We start from the raw sequence: 19,858 nt of genomic DNA, 5'->3' as shown, positions 1-19,858 counted from the left end.
GTGATCCAAATGTGGCGGACTTCACTGTCTACTTAAAAATGGTAAAGATGGTGCATTCTGTATATGTATCTTACCTGAATTTAAAAATTCAGTGGAACTATCCCATGATATTCTTTTTAAAAACTGTTTTTTTTAAATTAAAGTTTATCACATATACAGAAATATACAGATTGTAAATGTTAAGGTTTTTGGTTTTTTTGAGACGGAGTTTCGCTCTTATTGCCCAGGCTAGAGTACAATGGTGTGATCTCAGCTCACCGCAACGTCTGCCTCCTGGGTTCAAGTGATTCTCCTGCCTCAGCCTCCTGAGTAGCTGGGATTACAGGAATGTGCCACCACACCCGGTTAATTTTGTATTTTTAGTAGAGACGGGGGTTTCTCCATGTTGGTCAGGCTGGTCTCAAACTCCTGACCTCAGGTGATCCAGCTGCCTGGACCTCCCGAAGTGTTGGGATTACAGGTGTGAGCCACTGTGCCCGGCCAAATGTTAAGATTTAATGACTTAATAAGTTGAACACACTTCTATAACTACTGCCCAGATCAACAAATAGAAACCCAGCTATATTCATTCTTAAGGTTCATTTTATTTATTTTCACCAATGTGAACCTCTGGTTAGAAGTGTCTTGTAACTGTACATCCCAAATCCAGATCTTTGCTGAGTAAAATTTTTTTAAAAGTCTAACTGACCTATCATAATATTTGTCCCATCTCAACCTGTCATGGCAGTATTTGAAGGGCCCCGTAATGCTGGACATTTATGGATCAATAGTGAGCAAGTTAGTCATTGTTCAGCCCGTACAGATGGCCTGAGATGTCAGAGGGGGTGGGATATCCCCCAAAAGAGGTAAAATTGATTCCCGAGAGAGGTTAAGAAGAGAAAGGTCATGGAACTTCACAGCTCACCTCATAAGTGAAGTTTGGGGAGGTTGAAGGGTTTGCCCACAATCTCAGAGCGAGGAAGCCGGACCAGCAAGTGGCTTCTCCTGTACACGCAAAGAGAGATATGCACTATCTGAGACGTCCCATTGAAATGGGTTCTGACCAGGAAGGAAGCCATTGGCAAGAGGGCCTGGTTGGGGCCAGTGAGGTCACCTCCCAGCGTCACCACTTAGGGACAGTGCCTGCATCCCAGATGCCCTTTGCCCCCCATCTGCTTTCTGCTCTTGGATGGGCTGCTGGTGAAGAGACACTACTGTTCGCCCGTCGTGGTGTGTTGGGAAAGCTACTGGGTGAAACCAAGACCTATCTTTGCCAGAACCTGTTGTGAGCGAGCGTCCCCTGCCAGTGTGGCCTGTATTCTCCTTGGACTACAAAGTCCGAGGTCTGAAGCCATCTCTGCCACCCACCAGCCACCGCACCTCAGGCAGGTCCTGACCCTAACAACCTCCCAGTGTTGCCCCGGTGTTCAGCTCTCTCATACCTGGGGGAAACATGGCGAACTGCAAAGCACTTCTTAATAACAATATTTATCTAGCAATCCCTGTACGCCAGGCTCAGTGCTAAGTGCTGCATGCACATCTCAGTTCTTCCCCGCAGTAGCTCATGGGAAAGGGGCTTCTGTTATCCCCATTTTACAGATAAAGGGACTGAGGCTCGAAGCACAGTAAATGCTTGGGGTCACAGGGCCACTTCCATGATGGGGCTGTATTCAAACCAGGGCAGAGTGTGTCCAAGTGTCCCTGCCCAGCTGCCACTTAGAACCACTCAGTCATCCAGTCATTATTTACTGACTACCTACTATGTGTCAGGAACTGATTTAAGTGCTGGAGAGACAGCTGAGAAGGAGCAGGTGAAGCCCACATCCTCTTGTTGCTGACATCCTTGAGTTGGGGTCCTTTGGGGAAGAATTCTCTTGGAGATGTGTCTTTGGGCACTTTTGGAGAAAAGCCTGCTTCCTTTTCCCCCAGATTCCCTCCATACGGCTTGTTCTTGATCTTCAAAGCCCCCTGACATCCCCAAAGACTCCCCTTAAGGAGCTGGCGGCTGACAGTCTAGTGTCCCTGGGTCTGCGTACCTCGCTTGCGGGGACTGCCTGCGCGGAGCAGTTCCCCAGCAGTCTGTTCCCTTCTGGGCCCTGGCCTCGCCCCCAGCCTCCTGCCCTGTGGTTTCCCTGCAGCCCCTTTCCTGCTGGAGGGGAGGACAGGCGTCAGCCCCACAGCTGTTTGCTATTGAAGGACCCGTCTTGCTCCTGGTGCACCTTGTCGGGCCAGCTGACACCACTCATGCCAGCCTGATAAGAGGCTCGGGGCCCATGGCCACCCCGTTCACACAGCCCTGCCACCTCCTCGTGGCCTCGTGCCTGTTATTCTGTACATCTCCACACACAAAGAGCCCGGGTGCAGTTGCTGGCGCTCAGCTGCTGGAGTGGGGAGGGCAGGCAGCCGCGAAAAGCTTTTCAGAAAGGCCAGGGCGGAGGCAGGAGTCACCCAGGTGATCAGAGCGGTTCCCCCGGGACCCCAGCCCAGGCCCACAGTGAAAGGTTACTGCTAATTGGCGAGCTCCTGATGGGGCCGCATCTATTTAGCACTCCCCCCTCCCCAGAGACTTCCAGGATGGTCTTGGCACAGCATGTGATTCAAGAGCTCCCCGCCCGAGTCTGGCACAATCTGTCTGAAATTGTGAACATGGAGCCTCTTGGTTTTTTAATTTGTGTTTTCGTTGTCGCCGTTCTCTGCCCATTGTCGCTGGCAGATTTCGTAACTGCAGCCACCCTGACTCTGGCGTCCCCCCTCCAGGGAGCCCCCTCGGCAGGCTCCCTCCCCTCCCCACCCCAAGACCCACTGTCAGAGGCATTGCCCGTCCTGAGTCCTGACCCATTGCCCCGGCCTCAGGGCCCAGTTCTCACCCCGCCATCATCCCTGACACTAACACAGCTTGTCCACCCTGTCGCAGGGGGCAGATGGCCTGTCGGAGCCGGAGGGCATCTCTCTGAAGCGGGTCGCTGTGGTGGAAGATTTCTTTGACATCATCTACTCGATGCATGTGGAGAGCTCAGCAGAGCCAGGCAAAGCCCCCAAGCACGCTGGGCAGAAGAAAACCTACCGAGCGGTGAGATTTCTGTCTCTTTGCCTCCACTGGCAGCCCCAGGCCTTGGCAGGAGGCCATGGGCTCCGCACATGTTGGGCTAGGGGGGCGGGGCAGGGAGCTGAGGCGTGATGAAACGGCCTTTCAGGATCTAGGGGGGCACAGGGCAAGGGCACGGCAGCCAGAGATGGCTCACAGGGCGAAGGGAGGGGATCTGTGGTCTGAGCACAAAGGAAAAGCAGGTTGAAGGGGGTGAGAGGGAGGGAAGGAGAGGGATGAGGGCAGGAGGTGCCCTCCTCTTCCCTGTTTCTGCTTCACTTGCTCCTACCTGACACCGCCCCCCCAGCCCCCTGCAGCCTGTTCTGGGGCTGGGGTGCTGGGGGCAGATAATGAACAGAGGAACAAATGCCTCCATGGCATGGCATTTACCGCATGCCAGGCCTGAGCTCTTTCTGTGTGTGAGCTCATCCTGTGAAGTCAGGACTGGGAGTTTCCCAGGGGAAGTCAGAGGACCTGCTCCCCACCCTCCAGGAGATCACAATTGGATTTGGGGTGGGGAGGCTGAGAGCAAAACAAGATACATGAGAAGCAGAAGTGTCTCCAAGGCTCACTTTGAGAGAGAAAGAACCCAGGCTCAGGGGCATTTAGCAAAGGCACTGCCAGATGCAGATGAGCCTGGGGGGCTGTGTGGAGAAGGTGGCACCTGTGCTGGCATTCTATGCTTTGGGGAGGCATAAGGGCAGAGAAGGCAACCTAGGGGCAGGGAGCGTCACAAATGCGGGAGAGGTGGAAATAGATGGGACTGGTCAAACCAGAGGCCCCTCCTCACCCTACAGAGGGGCCTGCCTGTGTTCTGATCCATCCCCTGCTGACCCACATGTGAGCCTATCCACGGCTCATGCACAGCTCTGAACCTTTTGTCCAGTGCCCAGGGAGGCCAGTAAAGCCAAGCCCTTCGTGCTCATTCAAGCCTTGTGGCAGTCCTGTGACCGAGGCACTGAGGACACATTTCACAGTTAAGGAAACTGAGACCTGGAGAATTGGGTCACCTGTCCAAGGTCAGATGGCAGCTGAGTTGCAATCAGCTGGTGTCCTCCATGCTGACTTTCTCTGGAGCTTCTAGAAATGTGCCCTTCTGTGTCTGGGCTTCCCCACCCAAGGCAGATGTGAAACTCCCCACCCCAAGTTCTTTGTATAAATAACTTTGGACTACATGGAGGTGGCTGTATAAGTCTATAATTTCCCCTTATGGTCTTTTTTTATTTGTTTGTTTTTGTTTTTGTTTTTAATGCAACCATTCGGTTAGTCCTTGTCCTCAGAAAATGGCTTTTGCCCTAAATGGATTTTAAGGATTGACCCATGTGCCAAGGGCCTCAGAGAGGTGAGGTGTCTGCCCAGGGAAGCAGGAGGTGGTGATGGTCTCCCCGCCCCTCCTGCTTCTCGGTCTGTGTGCTCTGGGAAGTGGCTTGTGGGAAGGGAGTTCTGAGGGTATTTCCACCAGAGGGCCATAGAAGAAGGAAGAGGCACCCAGGCTGGGGCCGACATGGGCCCCTTGGCACTGAGAAGACCACATTTTCTCAGCATTAAATTTACCATTGTGGGTGGGGCATGGTAGTTCACACCTATAATCCCAGCACTTTGGGAGGTCGAGATGGGAGGATTGCTTGAGGCTGGAAGTTCAAGACCAACCTGGGCAACATAGCAAGACCCCTTCTCTTAAAACAAACAAACAAACAAAAAAATTGGGGCTAGGCGCAGTGGCTCATGCCTGTAATCCCAGCACTTTGGGAGGCTGAGATAGGCAGATAACTTGAAGCCAGGAGTGTGAGACCAGCCTGGCCAACATAGCAAAACCCTACCTCTACTAAAAATACAAAAATTAGCTGGGCGTGGTGGCGCATGCCTATAATCGCAGCTACTCAGGAGGCTGAGGCATGAGAATCATTTGAACCCAGCAAACAGAGGTTGCAGTGAGCAGAGATCATGCCACTGCACTCCAGCCAGGGTGACAGAGTGAGACTCTGTTTCCAAATATAACAATAAAAAATACATTAAAAAATCCAGGCCCAGTGGTATATGCCTATAGTCCTAGCTACTTGGGAAGCTGAGGCAGGAGGATTGCTTGAGGCTGCAGTGAGCTGTGATCGCACCACTGCACTCTAGCCTGGGTGACAGAGCAAGACCCTGTCTCAAAAAAAAAAAAAAAAAAAAAAAAAAAAAAATTAAATTAAAAAAAATTCACGGTTGTGCCGAGCAGTCAGCATGTGCTCTACACCAGCACTTCCTATACATGTATGAAGGTTGCATGCATGAAGCAGGTGCTGTTGTTACCTCCATTTTAAGATGAGAAAACTGAGGCTCAGAGAAACACATAACCTACCTGAGGTTGGTCAGCTGACATTCAGCGCTGGGCCACCCACCCCAGAGCCTGTGCCCTGACCACCACACATCCTGCCTCTCTGCACCCCTCCTGTGGTCAGCTAGTAAGCCGCACGACTTGCTGTTGTCCAGGCGGATGGGCTGGAGCCAGCTGGATCATGTGATTTCCCTGGCCCTTTCGGTGCCCAGCATCAAGCCTCACCTACAGGCACTCTTTGGGCGGTTTAGGAAGGAAGGGGTCTGCGGCCTCCATGCTGTGAGGAGAGCAGGGCTGGGTTGGTTCTGCCAGCACTTGCATCCCTGGGCCAAGCGGACATCCAGCCCTTTGCTCTGCACTTCCTGGCTTCTCGTCCATATGCCTGCCGCGTGCCCCACTTCCCGCTGCCCAGCCTGGAGCTGGCACATGACTGGCACTGAGCCAGCTGGGCTGCGCACAGAGCTGGAATTTCAGCAGCAGGGCCAAGGCTGAGCTGAGCAGGCCAGGGCCCTCCTGCAGTGGGTGTGAGGCCGAGGGGGCTGGCACACCTCCCTCCTCCCCTGTGTGCCTTCTCTCCTTTTCCCCTTCTCCTCCCCATCTGTCACCCTTCTCATGCCACCCTTTTCCTTTTTTGGGGTCAGGAGGTGGTGCCTGGATGCCTTTGTGCCCCTCTTCATCTGCTCCCATTTTCCTCGACCCAAACATAGCTCTTCAGCCCCACTTTGCAAACTCAAGGCCCCCACCCATCCATGCCTGTGGAAAGAGCCCCCAAGGAAACCCCTGCTGATGGCTGTAGAGGGGCACAGCCTAGCCAAGGACTTTTTGGATCTATCTCTGTGTTTTGCCAAAGCTGAATCCTCGGACTGCCTGACAGTCTCTAGGGCACAGGGCCCCTCTGGATTTTTCCAGGCCTGGGATACTATAGAAGTCAGGACTGGCAGGGCGGCGGCAGACTTGTTCAGTGCACTAAAGGAGGCACATTATTTGGTGGGGAAAAGAGCTTTTTTGCATCTACTGCTGACCAGCCATGGATCAGATAGGGCGGCCAATGAGCTTTCTGAAACTGGCGGTATTCGAGCTGGAATTAGATGGCCATGTGCAATGGATAATACAGGGATTCCCATTTCGAGCAGGAAGTTGCTGTCTCACTTAGCTTCTCGTGTGACCTGAGGTCCAGAGGATCTCGGAGATCTCACCAGCACCAGGATTTGAGGAAGGTTCCAGCTGGTTCTACAGAGTTTCCTGAACTCACACAGAGGGCCAGTCCTTTTTCCAAGGGGTCTTCCTGCTTTTCTGATTTCTGCATCCATCTGGGTCAGAACAAGCCCTTTTGCTTCCTTTCTCCCTCCCAGGGTGCTGGTAGGTCAGATCAGGTTCCACAGTCCGGATCTAACTGCCCAGGCCACTTTGGAGTTGGGGCCAGATGTGGTCAGCAGCTGCTCCAGGCCCACCACGTGCTAATCCACCCGCAGGGCAGAAGAAGGATCTTGTAAAGTGGTGCAAATCCCCCCAATTGGTCTCATCTGTCTTTGTCGGCCTCTGAGTTGGGGAGTGAAATGGGGCCTTGCAAGTCAGCGACTCTGCAAATAGCTCCTGCTCTCTCTGCCAGTGAAGTCCCTGTTTTTTACCACCAGGAAAAATGTAAAAGGCAAATTCACATACGGGACTCAGTGTCTAGGCAGGAGGCCCGGGGAGTAAGGCAGCAGGCAGCCCAGGGCAGCGGAGGGCAGCTGGGCAGGGACAAGGGTCCTGGAACTTCCCCTCCTTAGACACAGCAGCTCTGTCTTTATCTGTTTCATGTTTTGGGCTTCAGTATATGAGTCTATTTCTAGAACAGGGTCTGCAGCTCTAAAACCATCTGAAAACCACCATCCTATTAAGTAGAGCATCTGCTAGGATTGTCCTCCTGGTTTCGACTCATTCTGTGGTCCTGTGGCCTTGGGCATCCATGCATTCAATCAGAAATGGAGGTCCCATTTCTGGTCCCAGGCAAGCCAGGAAGATGAATAAGATGCCTGCTGAAGGTTGCAGGGGGAAGGTTTTTTATCCTCTATATGGGTCCCTACTGCAGTGCAGAGCTGGGCTGGACTCTGCTTTCTGGACTCCCCAGGGAGCTCTAAGCCAGGCTTGCAGACAATCCCACCTTGCCTTGTGGGGCAGGGCTTCCCTCCCTGGCCCTCAGGCAGTTCCAAGGACTTCTCACCTGTCAGCCTTCTATCCTCCCCTTCCACCGTCTGTGGGACCCAGGGCCAGAAGGTGTGTGCTCAGCAGTCCTCATCCCTGTGGCACGCCAGCCAGCCTTTGCACACTGCTGGGGTCCCTGCCAAGGCCAGGATAAATGTGGCCACCACTCTACCCCTGGAGAGGGAGCCATTCCTATGCCCTCAGCAGGCCAGACAGCAAGAAGGGCCCTGTCCATCCTGTGTGCAACCCTCAGCAGAGCAGCCAGGCCAGGAGGACCCCCTGAGCACTTTAAAAAATATTTCTCTGCCCATTGGCAGGTGAGCAGGCAAGCTCCGGGTAACTCAGTAGGGCTGCCCTCATGGTAGGGACCTGACCCTCTTCTCCCAGCTGACTGTGCAACCCTTCTCCCGGGCCCTCTACTGAGCTCTCCTGAGGCCTGACCTAGGGTGCCACATCTCAGGGTAGCCGAGGGGCATCTGTCAGCCCAAGTCAGTTACTGCCCTCTGCTCGGCCTAGCACACGCCCTTCCCTCCTGCACGCTTGCTCCTGCAGCTGCCACCCTTCAGCCAGGCATCTCCCTCCAGACCCAGCAGGCCTGAGAGCAACATGCCCCCAGACTTCCAGGCAGCCCTGGGCTGGGGATGAAGCTTTCTGTGTGCATGGCAGAAAAGCCCCATCCCTCGGCTTTGACACCTGACAAGGACCAGCTGCATCCCTGATGTTGCCCTCCAATCCACTGCTCCAGTCAGAGACACTGGGGTTTGCCCTTGTCCCTGACCTCCAGAGGAAGGCAATCAGACAGGGAATTTGGAAGGGAGATAACTCATCAAGGAGCCTGCCTGCTCCGCAGAGCATCAAATCAGCTGAGAAATAACAATTGTGTCACCAAAATTAACTTCGCATTTGCAGCTGGCAAGAGTGGCCCCTGGACTCTGCCAGTGGGCTGAGCTGGAAGCCGTGCCTGAGCTGGTCCTCCAACGGCCCAGCCACAGCCTGGGGCACCCCAGGCCTTCTGCATCCCCCACAACTCCACTCCCCAGCCCTGCCCTAGCCCATCTCTACCCTCCAGCCATCGCAGAGATGGAGAAGGACATTCGTGCATTTCCAAAGGAACAAACCCCTGTAGTTGCTGGGGGAAGGCGGGGCTCAGCGCAGCCCAGAGCAGCCCCTCACCCTTGGCCAACTTTCCCAGCCAGGCTGTGGGCTGCGGCGAGGACAGCGGAACGCTTGGGTGATGCTGCCCCTTAGTGGAGAGAAGCGGGAGGACCCAGGCTCCAGGAAGCACATGGAAAACCAGGGAACCTGGGACTGAAGGGACTCTTTGGCCCCACCAGACAGCTAAATCAGGGTCAGTGGCTTTTCCAAAACCCAGAGCAAGAGGAAAGGGCTGGACACCTGGGCCCACAGCCACTTCTTCCCCACTCCCCCACCCAGCCCTTTTTTCATGTTCCCTCCCTTCTGTGTGTCTCTCCCCCAGCCCCCTGCATCCCTGTCCTCCTCCTTAACTAGGGAAGGCCCTCTGGAGACAACTGTGGAGTGGTGTCACCTGGAGCATGGGGTTTAGTCTGGCACTACCTTGAAAGTGCCATGTGACCTTGGGGAGTCGGCTCACTTCTCTGAGCCATAGTTGCCTGGAACATGGGGGTCCCGCAGTGCCTGTCTAGTTTGAAAAGTCTGGTACCTGGTACTAGCCCTTGACAGCTCTCCCTAAGAAGGTTCTTGACCTGTGAGTGATCACAGGAGATAGTTTGTTTGTAGGACCTTTGGTTCTGTATATGGGTCCAGGGCAGTGAATTTATCTGTGGGTCTCAGTCTATCCATCTCTAAGAGGGGAACTGCTCACCCTATGCTAGAGCAACGTTTATAAGCCCATTTTTTTCATAGCAGCTATAAAATGTTCTGAGGAATGTTACTTATTAGGATATAGGTTAAAGACTGGATAATGTTTAAAGGCTTTGCTTTTTCAATTTTTAACCTCCTTTATTGAGATTTTTAAAACAAATGGTTTTCCACAAAAGTACTGTCTCATTTCCACAGCTGAGAATCCAGGACACCTGCCCCTTGCTCCCGAAATCCCTGACTTTCCTTGCCAGAGCCAAAGCACTTGCCACCAAAGCTCAGACCTTGGTGACCTCATGGCCAAGTCGCCTCCCCACGGATCCATATAACAAGTGAAGCTCTTGTCTCCTCCAGATCGCAGAGACCTATGCCTTCCTCCCGAGAGAGGCTGTGACCCGGTTCCTGATGAGCTGTACAGAGTGTCAGAAGAGGATGCACTTTAACTCCAATGGCCTGGAACCCAAAGGTAGTGGGGGTGGCGTGCTGGAGGGCTAGGGCGGGGGCCGGCTGAGAGTTGACTGTCCCTGAAGATGCCAGCTTTTGCTGGCACAGAAAAGTGTCCAGCAGCTGTTGTTGCTAGCCCCAGAGGCCAGTATGGGTCCGTGGTGCTGCCCAAAGAGCCTCGTTTTGTTTTGTTTAACTTTTTTTAAATCTCAAGTTTCACTTAAAAACCAACCATACGGGCCAGGCGCGGTGGCTCAAGCCTGTAATCCCAGCACTTTGGGAGGCTGAAGCGGGTGGATCACGAGGTCAGGAGATCGAGACCATCCTGGCTAACACGGTGAAACCCCGTCTCTACTAAAAAATACAAAAAACTAGCCGGGCGAGGTGGCGGGCGCCTGTAGTCCCAGCTACTCGGAGGCTGAGGCAGGAGAATGGCATGAACCCGGGAGGCGGAGCTTACAGTGAGCCGAGATCGCGCCACTGCACTCCAGCCTGGGTGACACAGCGAGACTCCGTCTCAAAAAAAAAAAAAAACCAACCATACGAAACAAAAAAGCAAACAACATGTTTCCCCTGCCTCGCGAGGCCCAGGACAGCCCCTCTCCTCACAGCCAGATTCTAGCTGGGAATGGCCAGCCTACCCCGTTCTCAAAGTTCCATCCATGCCTCCCACTGCTTCCCGTGCACGAGCCGTGGTCTGGCCTGTACACTCCCTGAGACATGTGCATGCGTCCTCCCACCCACATACCTGCTAATGATATGTTTTCCCTGGTGCTTGTTTCCACCCTGTGCACACCCATGTGGCCTTTGATCAGTAAACCCATGGGGGACTGATGAGAATTTTTTTTTTTTTGAGACGGAGTCTCGCTCTGTCACCCGGGCTGGAGTGCAGTGGCGCGATCTCAGCTCACTGCAAGCTCCGCCTCCCAGGTTCACACCATTCTCCTGCCTCAGCCTCCCAGGTAGCTGGGACTACAGGTGCCCGCCACCATGCCCAGCTAATTTTTTTTTGTATTTTTAGTAGAGACAGGGTTTCACTGTGTTAGCCAGGATAGTCTCAATCTCCTGACCTCGTGATCCGCCTGCCTTGGCCTCCCAAAGCGCTGGGATTACAGGTGTGAGCCACGGCATCCGGCCAACTGGTGAGAATTTAAAATGTCCAGGGCAGGCTGGGCACAGTGGCTCATGCTTGTAATCTCAGCAGTTTGGGAGGCTGAGGTGGAGTGATTGCTAGAGCCCGGGAGGTGGAAGCTGCAGTGAGCCATGATCGTGCCACTGCACTCCAGCTTGGATGACAGAGCAAGACCCCGTCTCAAAAAATAAATACAATAAAACGCCCAGAGCACTCGTGACCACCAAAGTTGGTCCCTTGGACCGACGTCCATGCCTTCCAGCTCTGTCCTGCCCAGTGAGACCAGCAAGGACCTCGCTTCAGTACCCCCACACCCCCTCAAACTGAACATCCCAGAGGCTTCCAGTAAATCTGGGGGCCCATCTGTTTGCAGGTGGCTTTGGCACTGTGAGACGGCCCAGCACATTTGGCTGGTACAATTATAACACTGCCCTGAGAAATGGTGCCCAGGTGGGCGATTTATCAGGGTTTCCAGGACTGCCTGGTGCATCGTGCCAGCTCCTGGGCATTGGGCCTTTGGAAGGTGCTGAAGTCAGTGGGTGTTTTGCCTGAGGATGGAGATAGACTCGAATGAAGGGTGCGCCGTTTATCCAGGCGGCACTCAAGTAGCATCCCTTGAATCTGGGGAAGGAAAAATCCACAGCAAAGCCTGAACAGACAACAAAGAATCAGGAGCATGGGCGTCAAGCGGGGCTTTCTGCTCGTGTTCATTGTCCCTGACACACGTGAATGGCTTCTGACAGCAGCTGACTCACCAAATCCAGAGGCTCCCATGCCCTTGGGAGCCATCAGGCCACGGCTGTTTTATCAGGCACATGGGCCAACTTCAAAGCACGAGGGGCAGGAATGGATGTAGTTAATCCCTCGTAAATGCTGGTTCCCATGTTAAGAACAGGGCTTCAGGGCCACACAGCCATTCAGCTACTGTGTGTCCTGGGCAAGAGACTTCATCTTTCTGAGCCTCAGTTCCCCCATCTGTGAAATGGGGTTTATCAGAAGGCTAACAAGATGTGAGTTAGTCCCTGTACTTGGCATTGGTACAGGAAGACAGAGCTGTGGCTATTGTGGTTCCTGTGATAACGCGGGACACTCCCACGATGCATGCCTGAGCCAGTGATCCTGAATGCTGCTACCCACGTGGCCTGCCCCTGGCCAGGCAGCGGCTGCAACCCCTGGGCCAAGACAGCATTTGGTACCTGCAGATGGGCTAGAGGGCTTTCCCTGCCACTCTCTCCACCCTGCTGGGGTCTAGGCCACAGGGGCCAGGGGTGTGTGTCCTAGTGGTGGCTGCCTGGTTCCTGCCCACCCATCCACCTGTCCCCTCCCGTTCCTGTCCTCGTTTCCATAGCAGCTGGCGGAGTCAGACACAGAATTGCTTGCCTGGAGGAACAGAGGTGAAGCCAAGAGGGGCTCCGTTTGTGGGCTGCTCTGGGGTGTCTGAGGCGCCATCCACTCCCCTCCCCTGCCACGCATCCCACTGCAGTGTGGAGGGCGTTCCTCAGCTCCCCCTGCACTCCTCACTGACGGCTGCTGGGTCTCCCCATGCTGCAGGCTGCACGCCTCATCTGCAGGCTTCTGTGTGGCCAGGAGGGCAACGCAGAGCACAGCAGTGGCCTGCTTCCTCTCCTCACTGGCTGCCACCACCACGCCCCACCCCCAGGGAGGAGAAAGAGGCCAGGGAGGGAGGGAGCACACAGGCCAGGAGCCATCTAGAATATAAACCAGTGCTGTGGGCTCGCTGCTAAAGCCTATCTTTTCTGGGGCTTGCTTCAGGCCGGACAGAAGATGAGCACCATGCCCATTCTCACCCATCCTCCCCCATCCTCAGGCACAATGCCACCTCTCTGTCCCAGGTAGCGGAGCTTCCCTTTGCAGGGCGAGGAGAAGACGCTGAGGGAGCAGGAGCCCGGGGAAGTGGCGCGTGGCAGGGCATGGCCTTGGAGTCAGGCAGGTCTGATGTGCAGCCCTGTTCCCCACTACGTGTCCCTCGGCAGGACAGGGAACCTCTCTGAGCAGCTCCTGATCATTACAGTTACGAGTATCCTATGAGGTGTTAGTCCTGGCTTACAGGTGAGGAAACTGAGGCACAGAGAGGCGTTGAGGTGAAATCATTCATCCAGGCTCTCCCAGGAGATAGAAGTGCAGGCAGGAAACTGCATTTTCTCATCAGCAAAGTGGAAGAAATGCCATCCTTTCAGGGTGGTGAGGGTGAGCCTGTTGTGGCGGGCACCTGGGATGCAGCGGGTGCCTGGGGAGCATCACCCTGCCTCCTGCCTCCAGCCCGTGTCGTGGCCTGTGGTGCCCAGACACAAGGCTGCTAACGTCCAGGTGGCCCCACAGAGACACAAGGTCTGCTTCTACCCAGGTGGGGTCAGATGTGGCCCCCAGTCCTGCCAGGCAAGCACGCTGGATCCACACCCTGAACAGGGTTAGAAGGGAAGGGCTTGGTTTCTGGAAGCTGCCAGTGGAGAGTTTAGAGTCTGAAAGGCTCCACTGTCTGCTAAGTGGCCAGAGGCACTCGCCTCCTGGACCGTCCCCAGGTTCCCCTCCTCCTGCCCCCACTGAAAGCCTGCAGGTCCTATCTCTGCCCACCATGCTGGCCTCTGGATGCAGCTATATCCTGCTGTCTCCCAGGAACCCCTGCATTGCCAGCCCTCCCTTCTCCCTCTCCAGCTGCTGGGAAAGCAGAGCCTGCACCAGCCCCAGAGACAGGCCCAGTGTTCCTGCCCCAGGAAGGTGGGAGGGAGTGGGGACACGGGACAGGATGGAGGCTTTTTGAGGGCTACTGGGAGAATGCCTGACTTCCTGGCCTCATGTTAAAAAGAAACAAAGGAAGTAGAGTGGCCTTCTTTGCTCAGCGGTCTCTCCCCAGCAGAGTGGGGGGGCCTGGACAGCCCCATGCCCTCCCCCAGTGCCAGGAGCATAAACAAAGGAGGTGGCAGAGGATCAGGAAGTCTGAGGACGGGAAATTCCAGGGCCTCCTGACTCCACACTACTCTTCCACCAGTCCCTGAGGAGTTGAGGACAGAGCATGCAAACTGGGTGTGACTTCAGACCAGCCCAGCTCTTGGGGAAAGGAACCTTTGGAGGCATGTCTCTGTTTTCTTTGATGTGACAAAATATTGTTGCATGGTTGCAAACTGGGAGTAGCCAATGGGCAGCAATGCCAACTCTTCCTCAGCAGGCAGGTTGTCCACTTGGGTCTCCGCCCCTTCGCAACCAGGCCCAGACTCCTCTGCATGGTTTCCAAGGCCTCCATGCCTGGCTCCTCCTTGCCGGCCTGGCCTCTCCCAGCTCTCACACTCACTTGCTGTGGGACTGTGGGAAGGTTGCATAACTCCTCTGTGTGCTGTTGCCTCATCTGTAAAGTCAGGGTATTACTATGAGCACCCACCTCACAAGGTTCCTGGGAGCCTCTAACCAGAGGATATGTATGGAGCCCTAAGCAGGTGCTCAGGAGCTGTCAGCTGAGCAATAGATCATGAGTCCCATTCAGATCCTCTCCATGAAGCTTCCTTGAGCTACTCTGGGGCCCTTTCAGCTCTTCCTCCAGTGACCCTAATGGCCTCACATCCGTCCCACCCTGCTCATCCTTCACCCTTGTTTCCTGAGCCCGAGGACAGCCCCGCACACAGTTTCCTCACGTTCCCCACCCCGAATACATGCACATCAGCACTCCATGAAGACTTGCCCATTCATTGATTTACTTCCCCAGGAAGGAGATTTTTTTGCCGACTTTTGAGCTGGCCTCAGGCCTTGGATCTCTGTTTCCAAATTTGAACCCCCTGAGGCTAGCTGGTCTCACGGCCTCTCTGTGCCAGGCCCCCATCGTGCACACGTCCTTCAGTGCCCACCCCTGCCTGGAAGATCTTTCATACCTCTCTCTGGACCGAGAGTTCTTCGTGCTGTAGGTGAAAGCTTGTGAGAATCACCACCTGGTGTTCCCGCGAGGAAACGAGGGTCACTCCTGCGGTTGAAGTTTGCATTGGTTGATGAGTGCCATTGGCGCCCAGCTGCACAGGGCAGCGGACAACTTGGCTTGGCCCAAGCACCCACATCATTGATTATTCTTGAGATTGCATAAAACTAGGTCTAGTGCCTGGGCTGGTTTCCATTTTTCTTGGCAAAGAGATTTTGAAACATCTCTCTGGGCACTTCCTGTGCTTCTCTTGCCAGCAACGTGCTGGATGATTTAGGCTCCATGACCCTTGCTAGCTCCTAGCTCACTCTTCTCCATGGCAACAGAGTCCAGCAGTGCCGCACCGTCAGGTCATTTGTGGAGGCTCGAGTGTGGCACCCCGTGGTGATCATGGGGCAGAGAGGGGGGCAGCCTGTCTCAGCGGAGCCCAAGGAACCCACTTCTTCCTTGTTCACGTTTCCACCTGAGCTCGTCCCCCATCCTGGCATTTTTCTCCCTGGTGAGCATCTGACTCTGCGGTTCCCACTGGCCCCTGCTCCGTCTCTCTTTCCCGCTAAGCCCATCCTCTCAGTGTGCACCCACTTACTGAGTCCAGAACACCTGGGGCTCCTCATTGCTGAAAAGCTTGCCTGCCTTTCTCCTCATGGTGTGGTTGAGCTCTGACCTCCCACCCGTGGCTCCGTGGCTCATTTCCTCACCTAGAATGTCCCCTCCCCGCCGAGGTCCTCACAGAACTCTCATTCTGGAACGGCAAAATCCAGCATTTCACCTTACAGCAATGTTAGGTGTTCTCTGATGGGTTTAGGGGTCTGCTTGGAATGTTCCAGCTTCCCCAAGACCAGGGCATCCTGCCTTCCTCTTCTGAGCTCTCTTGGCTCACCTGCAGGCACCGGAAGTGGTTTCTCATCTCTGGAGATGCTGGGGCAGGTACAGGCCAAGGAAGACCTCTTGTCCCGCCTCCCAAGGGTACTGTCCTGGCCACTGTTTTATTTTTCCTAAGCTACCCTGTCACTAGCTTTATTAAAGATACTTTCTCATGAGCAGCATGACACTGCAGTCAGGACAGGGGCGACCATCAATGAAAGAACACAGCTGCCCGCCTCCATGCCTCCCAAACCTAGAGAATCCCTGCAACACCCAACAAAGGGCCGACCGGGGCCACGAGAGTGATGGGCACCCTTCACATTCACCGTGATGCTTAACAGCTTCTCACCAGACAGCCTCCTCTTAGAGGAAACAGAAATGGCAGAATTCTCAGTCCGAACATCCACCTTTGAAAACAGGACCCACGGCTCTTCTGAGTGATACCGTCTCAATGTCATCACTAGACTGTGCCTGACATATCGCATCCGGCCTGGTCAATGTATGGGGCTAGGGCTCAAAACCCCACTGAGGTTAAGAAAGTCAAATCTAGGTTGATGGTGGGGTGGAAACCCATTTGAGTTTGCCACGGGGTCGACCGGTGCGGAGGATCCCTGCCACCCAACCAAGTGGAAGTCTGTCTTAAAAAAGGGAGGAGGAGGGGGTGGTCCCTGTCAGGCCAGTTTCTTAGCCATTCCATTAGTGACGTTTACTTTTTCTTTTTGTTTTTTCTTGGGACGGAGTCTTGCTCTGTTGCCAGGCTGGAGTACAATGGCGCAATCTTGGCTCACTGCAACCTCCACCTCCCGGGTTCAAGTGGTTCTCCTGCCTCAGCCTCCCAAGTAGCTGGGATTACAGGCATGTGCCACCATGCCCAGCTAATTTTTGTAGTTTTAGTAGAGCGTGGTTTTTGTTTTGTTTTGTTTTGAGATGGAGTCTTGCTCTGTCGCCTAGGCTGGAGTAAGGTGGGACCATCTTGGCTCACTGCAATCCCGGCCTCCCGGGTCCAAGCGCTTCTGCTGACTCAGCCTTCTGAGTAGCTGGGATTACAGGCATGCGCCGCCACACCCGGCTAATTTTATTTGTAGTTTTAGTAGAGATGGGGTTTCTCCATGTTGGTCAGGCTGGTCTCGAACTCCCGACCTCAGGTGATCCACCTGCCTCGGCCTTCCAAAGTGCTGGGATTACAGGTGTGATCCACCACACCCAGCCAACATCTATTTCTTCCTCAACAAAGAATGAAACATTCTATGTGTGACAGGGTAGCTTTAAAGAGCAAACTAAGTTCTGCATTTCTGTAAAACTTGATTCAAAATGTTATTCAATCTGTAAAGTCACCAGAAGTACGCAGTGTCAAAGCCGACCTCCATCCTCTAGGCCCCAGCTATTCCGGGTCCCCACCTTTTCTGCAGGGCTGTTCCTATCCTTGCCAAGCAGGAACTTCCCTTGTCCTCTTTGGGTAGCTTCACCCCTTGTTTGCAGACTTTTTTTCTTTTTAAATTATGGTAAAATACTTACAGCATAAAAACTTGCCTTTCATATATATATGTATATATATATATATATATATATATATATTTTTTTTTTTTTTTGAGACAGGGTCTCTCTCACCCAGGCTGGAATGCAGTGGTACCTCAATATCCTGCGCTCAGGTGATCCTCCCACCTCAGCCTCCCAAGTAGCTGGGACTTCAGGCACACACCACCACACCCAGCTAACATTTTTTTACCTTTTAGTAGAGATGAGGGACTCACTATGTTGCCCAGGCTGGCCTTGAACTCCTGGGGTCAAACAGTCCTGCCTCTGCCTCCCAAAGTGCTGGGATTACATGCGTGAGCCACTGTGCCTGGCTTAATTGTTCCGTTTTAAAGATATTATATTCACACTGTTGAGCAATCATCACCACTACCTATTTCCAAAACCTTTTCATCACCCCAAACAGAAACTCTGTACCCATTAAGCAATAATGTCCCATTCCCTCAGCCTCCAGCCCCCAGTAACCTCGAGTTACTTTCTGTCTCTTTGAATTTGCCTATTCTAGATATTTCGTGTAAGTGGAATCATACAGTGGTTGTTGTTTTATGTCTGGCTTCTTGCCCTTGGTATTGCATTTTCAAGGTTGCAGGGACCCTTTTGGGCTATGGCTCTGGAGGGGCAGGTGGTATAAGTCACCCCTGGATATCCTCTGGACTTCCCGAACCTCCGCCCTGTCACCCTGCAGCCTGTCTCCTGGGCCTCCTTGTGATGGTAGAGGGCGCTTGGTCTAGAAGTTGCTCCCACTTTTCCTCATGCCACGGAAATCCCAACCCATCAGTGGGACTAGGCACCAGGGGCACCTTTTGATTAAAGGCCTGGGGCAAAATGAATCTGGCCTGAAGTCCTTGGAAGAAGGAGGAGGAAGCCAGATAACAAATAATTGAAACAATTCCTATAGCAGCTTGGCCAGAGATTTTAATGGTTATCAAGTTATGTCCCTACCTTTTAATTTCTTTAATCTGTTCCAAAAAGGCAAGAAATAAGATCAGAAATATGGAGCAATATTTATGCACAAGGATGTCCCCTGCAGTGCTGTTTATGAGAGCCCCAATGGGAAACAACCTAAAAAGCCAATCATTACGTAGTAACTTAAGCAAATTATGGTAAACTATTACATGGCCATAAAAATTCTACTTACAAAGCAAAATAAGATTCTTGATGTTGGGGAAAATACCTATGACAAAATGTTAAGGAAAAAAACTTTTTAAAAGCAGACTGGAATTCTCTGTATGCGTTATGAGATCATGTGTAAAAAAGAAAAATCACAGGGAAAAAATAAACAGAAGCATATGCCAAGCTGCGTGGTGCAATTACGGTTTTTAAATTTTTTCTTTACAACTCTCGGCACTTTGCAAATTCTCTGCAAAAAGAACATGCATCACTTTGATCTTCAGGACAACAAAGGAATAAATGGGAGGAGACTGTTCCTCTGCATATGATGAAGGAGGAACCAGAATTTGGGGGCTACTGAAGGCCTGACTCAGACCTGGGAGCCATATGGCACCTGAGGATGTTTTTGGGGGATGCTGTGGGGTGGCAGGATTGGGTGGGGTGAGAGTGGCATATGTTCACCTGGAACAGAACTGACTTAGACAATGGTTGGAAACACAGATGGCTTCAAGGGTCTGGCAAGTATCATAATTGATACTTGCAAATGAGCAAAACTGTACAGTACTATAAGGAGTGGTGGGGACTGTGGCAAAATGGGAGCCACATACCGTGCCTAAAAGAAGTGGCTGCTGAAGCGGCAGTGGTTGCCTGCCTTCAGGAGTGGGGGCCTCATGTGGCCAGACCTTATGCTCTTCAAAGAAGCCAAAAATTCATATAAATACGAGTGTGTGTGTTGAGGGGGTGGGTTTGTTGGGGTTTTTTTGTTTGTTTTTTAGAGACAGAGTCTCACTCTGTCGCTGAGGCTGGAGTGCGATGGTGCCATCACAGCTCACTGCAGACTGCAGCCTTGACCACCTGGGCTCAAGCGATCCTCCCACCTCAGCCTCCTAGGTCGCTAGGACTAGAGGCACATACCACCCATCTGGCTAATTTGTTTTATTATTGTAGAGATGAGAGCTCCCTGTGTTGCCCAGGCTGGTCTTGAACTCCTGGAGCCTGTGGCCCTTCCTGGGGCTCAAGCGATCCTCCTGCCTTGGCCTCCCAAAGTGCTAGAATTACAGGCATGAGCCACCGTGCCTGGCCTCATTGATTTTTAACATATGAAATCTCTAAAACACTGGCATCTAATAAAAAAAATATTTTTGACACCACACAGTCCACATCTCTGGGCCAGATGCGGGTGAGCCACAGAGTCTGCAACCTCTGACCAGTCCCTTCTCCTCCAAGGTGGCTTCCTCTTCCACGGGCTCTGTTAAATGCTCCCTGTGGGTGACAGGCCTGCAGCACAGACTGACAGACTGAAAGGGCTTTCCTTTTGTTCTTTCTGCCAGAAAACGAGCCTCCATCTCCACTGGTCTCTGGGATTATTGATTACAACATGCCCCTCACCTCCACCTACCTGAAGCAGATGAAGCTTCGAGTGATGAATTCCCAGGAGCAGGTAAGGCGGCC

General features: G+C 53.2%; 1 protein-coding gene across 3 annotated transcripts in view; it reads left to right on the top strand.

Annotated features, from left to right (window-relative positions):
- The window catches only part of NOL4L (nucleolar protein 4 like), a 147,960-nt gene that overhangs the window by 57,028 nt on the left and 71,074 nt on the right, over nucleotides 1-19,858 (top strand). For all 3 annotated transcript variants that reach the window (XM_008020545.3, XM_073007842.1, XM_073007845.1), the window contains exons 2-4: nucleotides 2,894-3,049; nucleotides 9,759-9,870; nucleotides 19,738-19,847. In XM_008020545.3, coding sequence (XP_008018736.1) covers nucleotides 2,894-3,049; nucleotides 9,759-9,870; nucleotides 19,738-19,847 — 378 coding nt within the window. The remainder of the gene's footprint in view (nucleotides 1-2,893; nucleotides 3,050-9,758; nucleotides 9,871-19,737; nucleotides 19,848-19,858) is intronic.

The sequence above is a fragment of the Chlorocebus sabaeus genome, chromosome 2, assembly GCF_047675955.1.
Source record: "Chlorocebus sabaeus isolate Y175 chromosome 2, mChlSab1.0.hap1, whole genome shotgun sequence".
Taxonomy (NCBI): domain Eukaryota; kingdom Metazoa; phylum Chordata; class Mammalia; order Primates; family Cercopithecidae; genus Chlorocebus; species Chlorocebus sabaeus.
The sequence above is the reverse complement of the archived record's forward strand: the minus strand, read 5'-3'. Positions and strand labels throughout refer to the sequence as shown.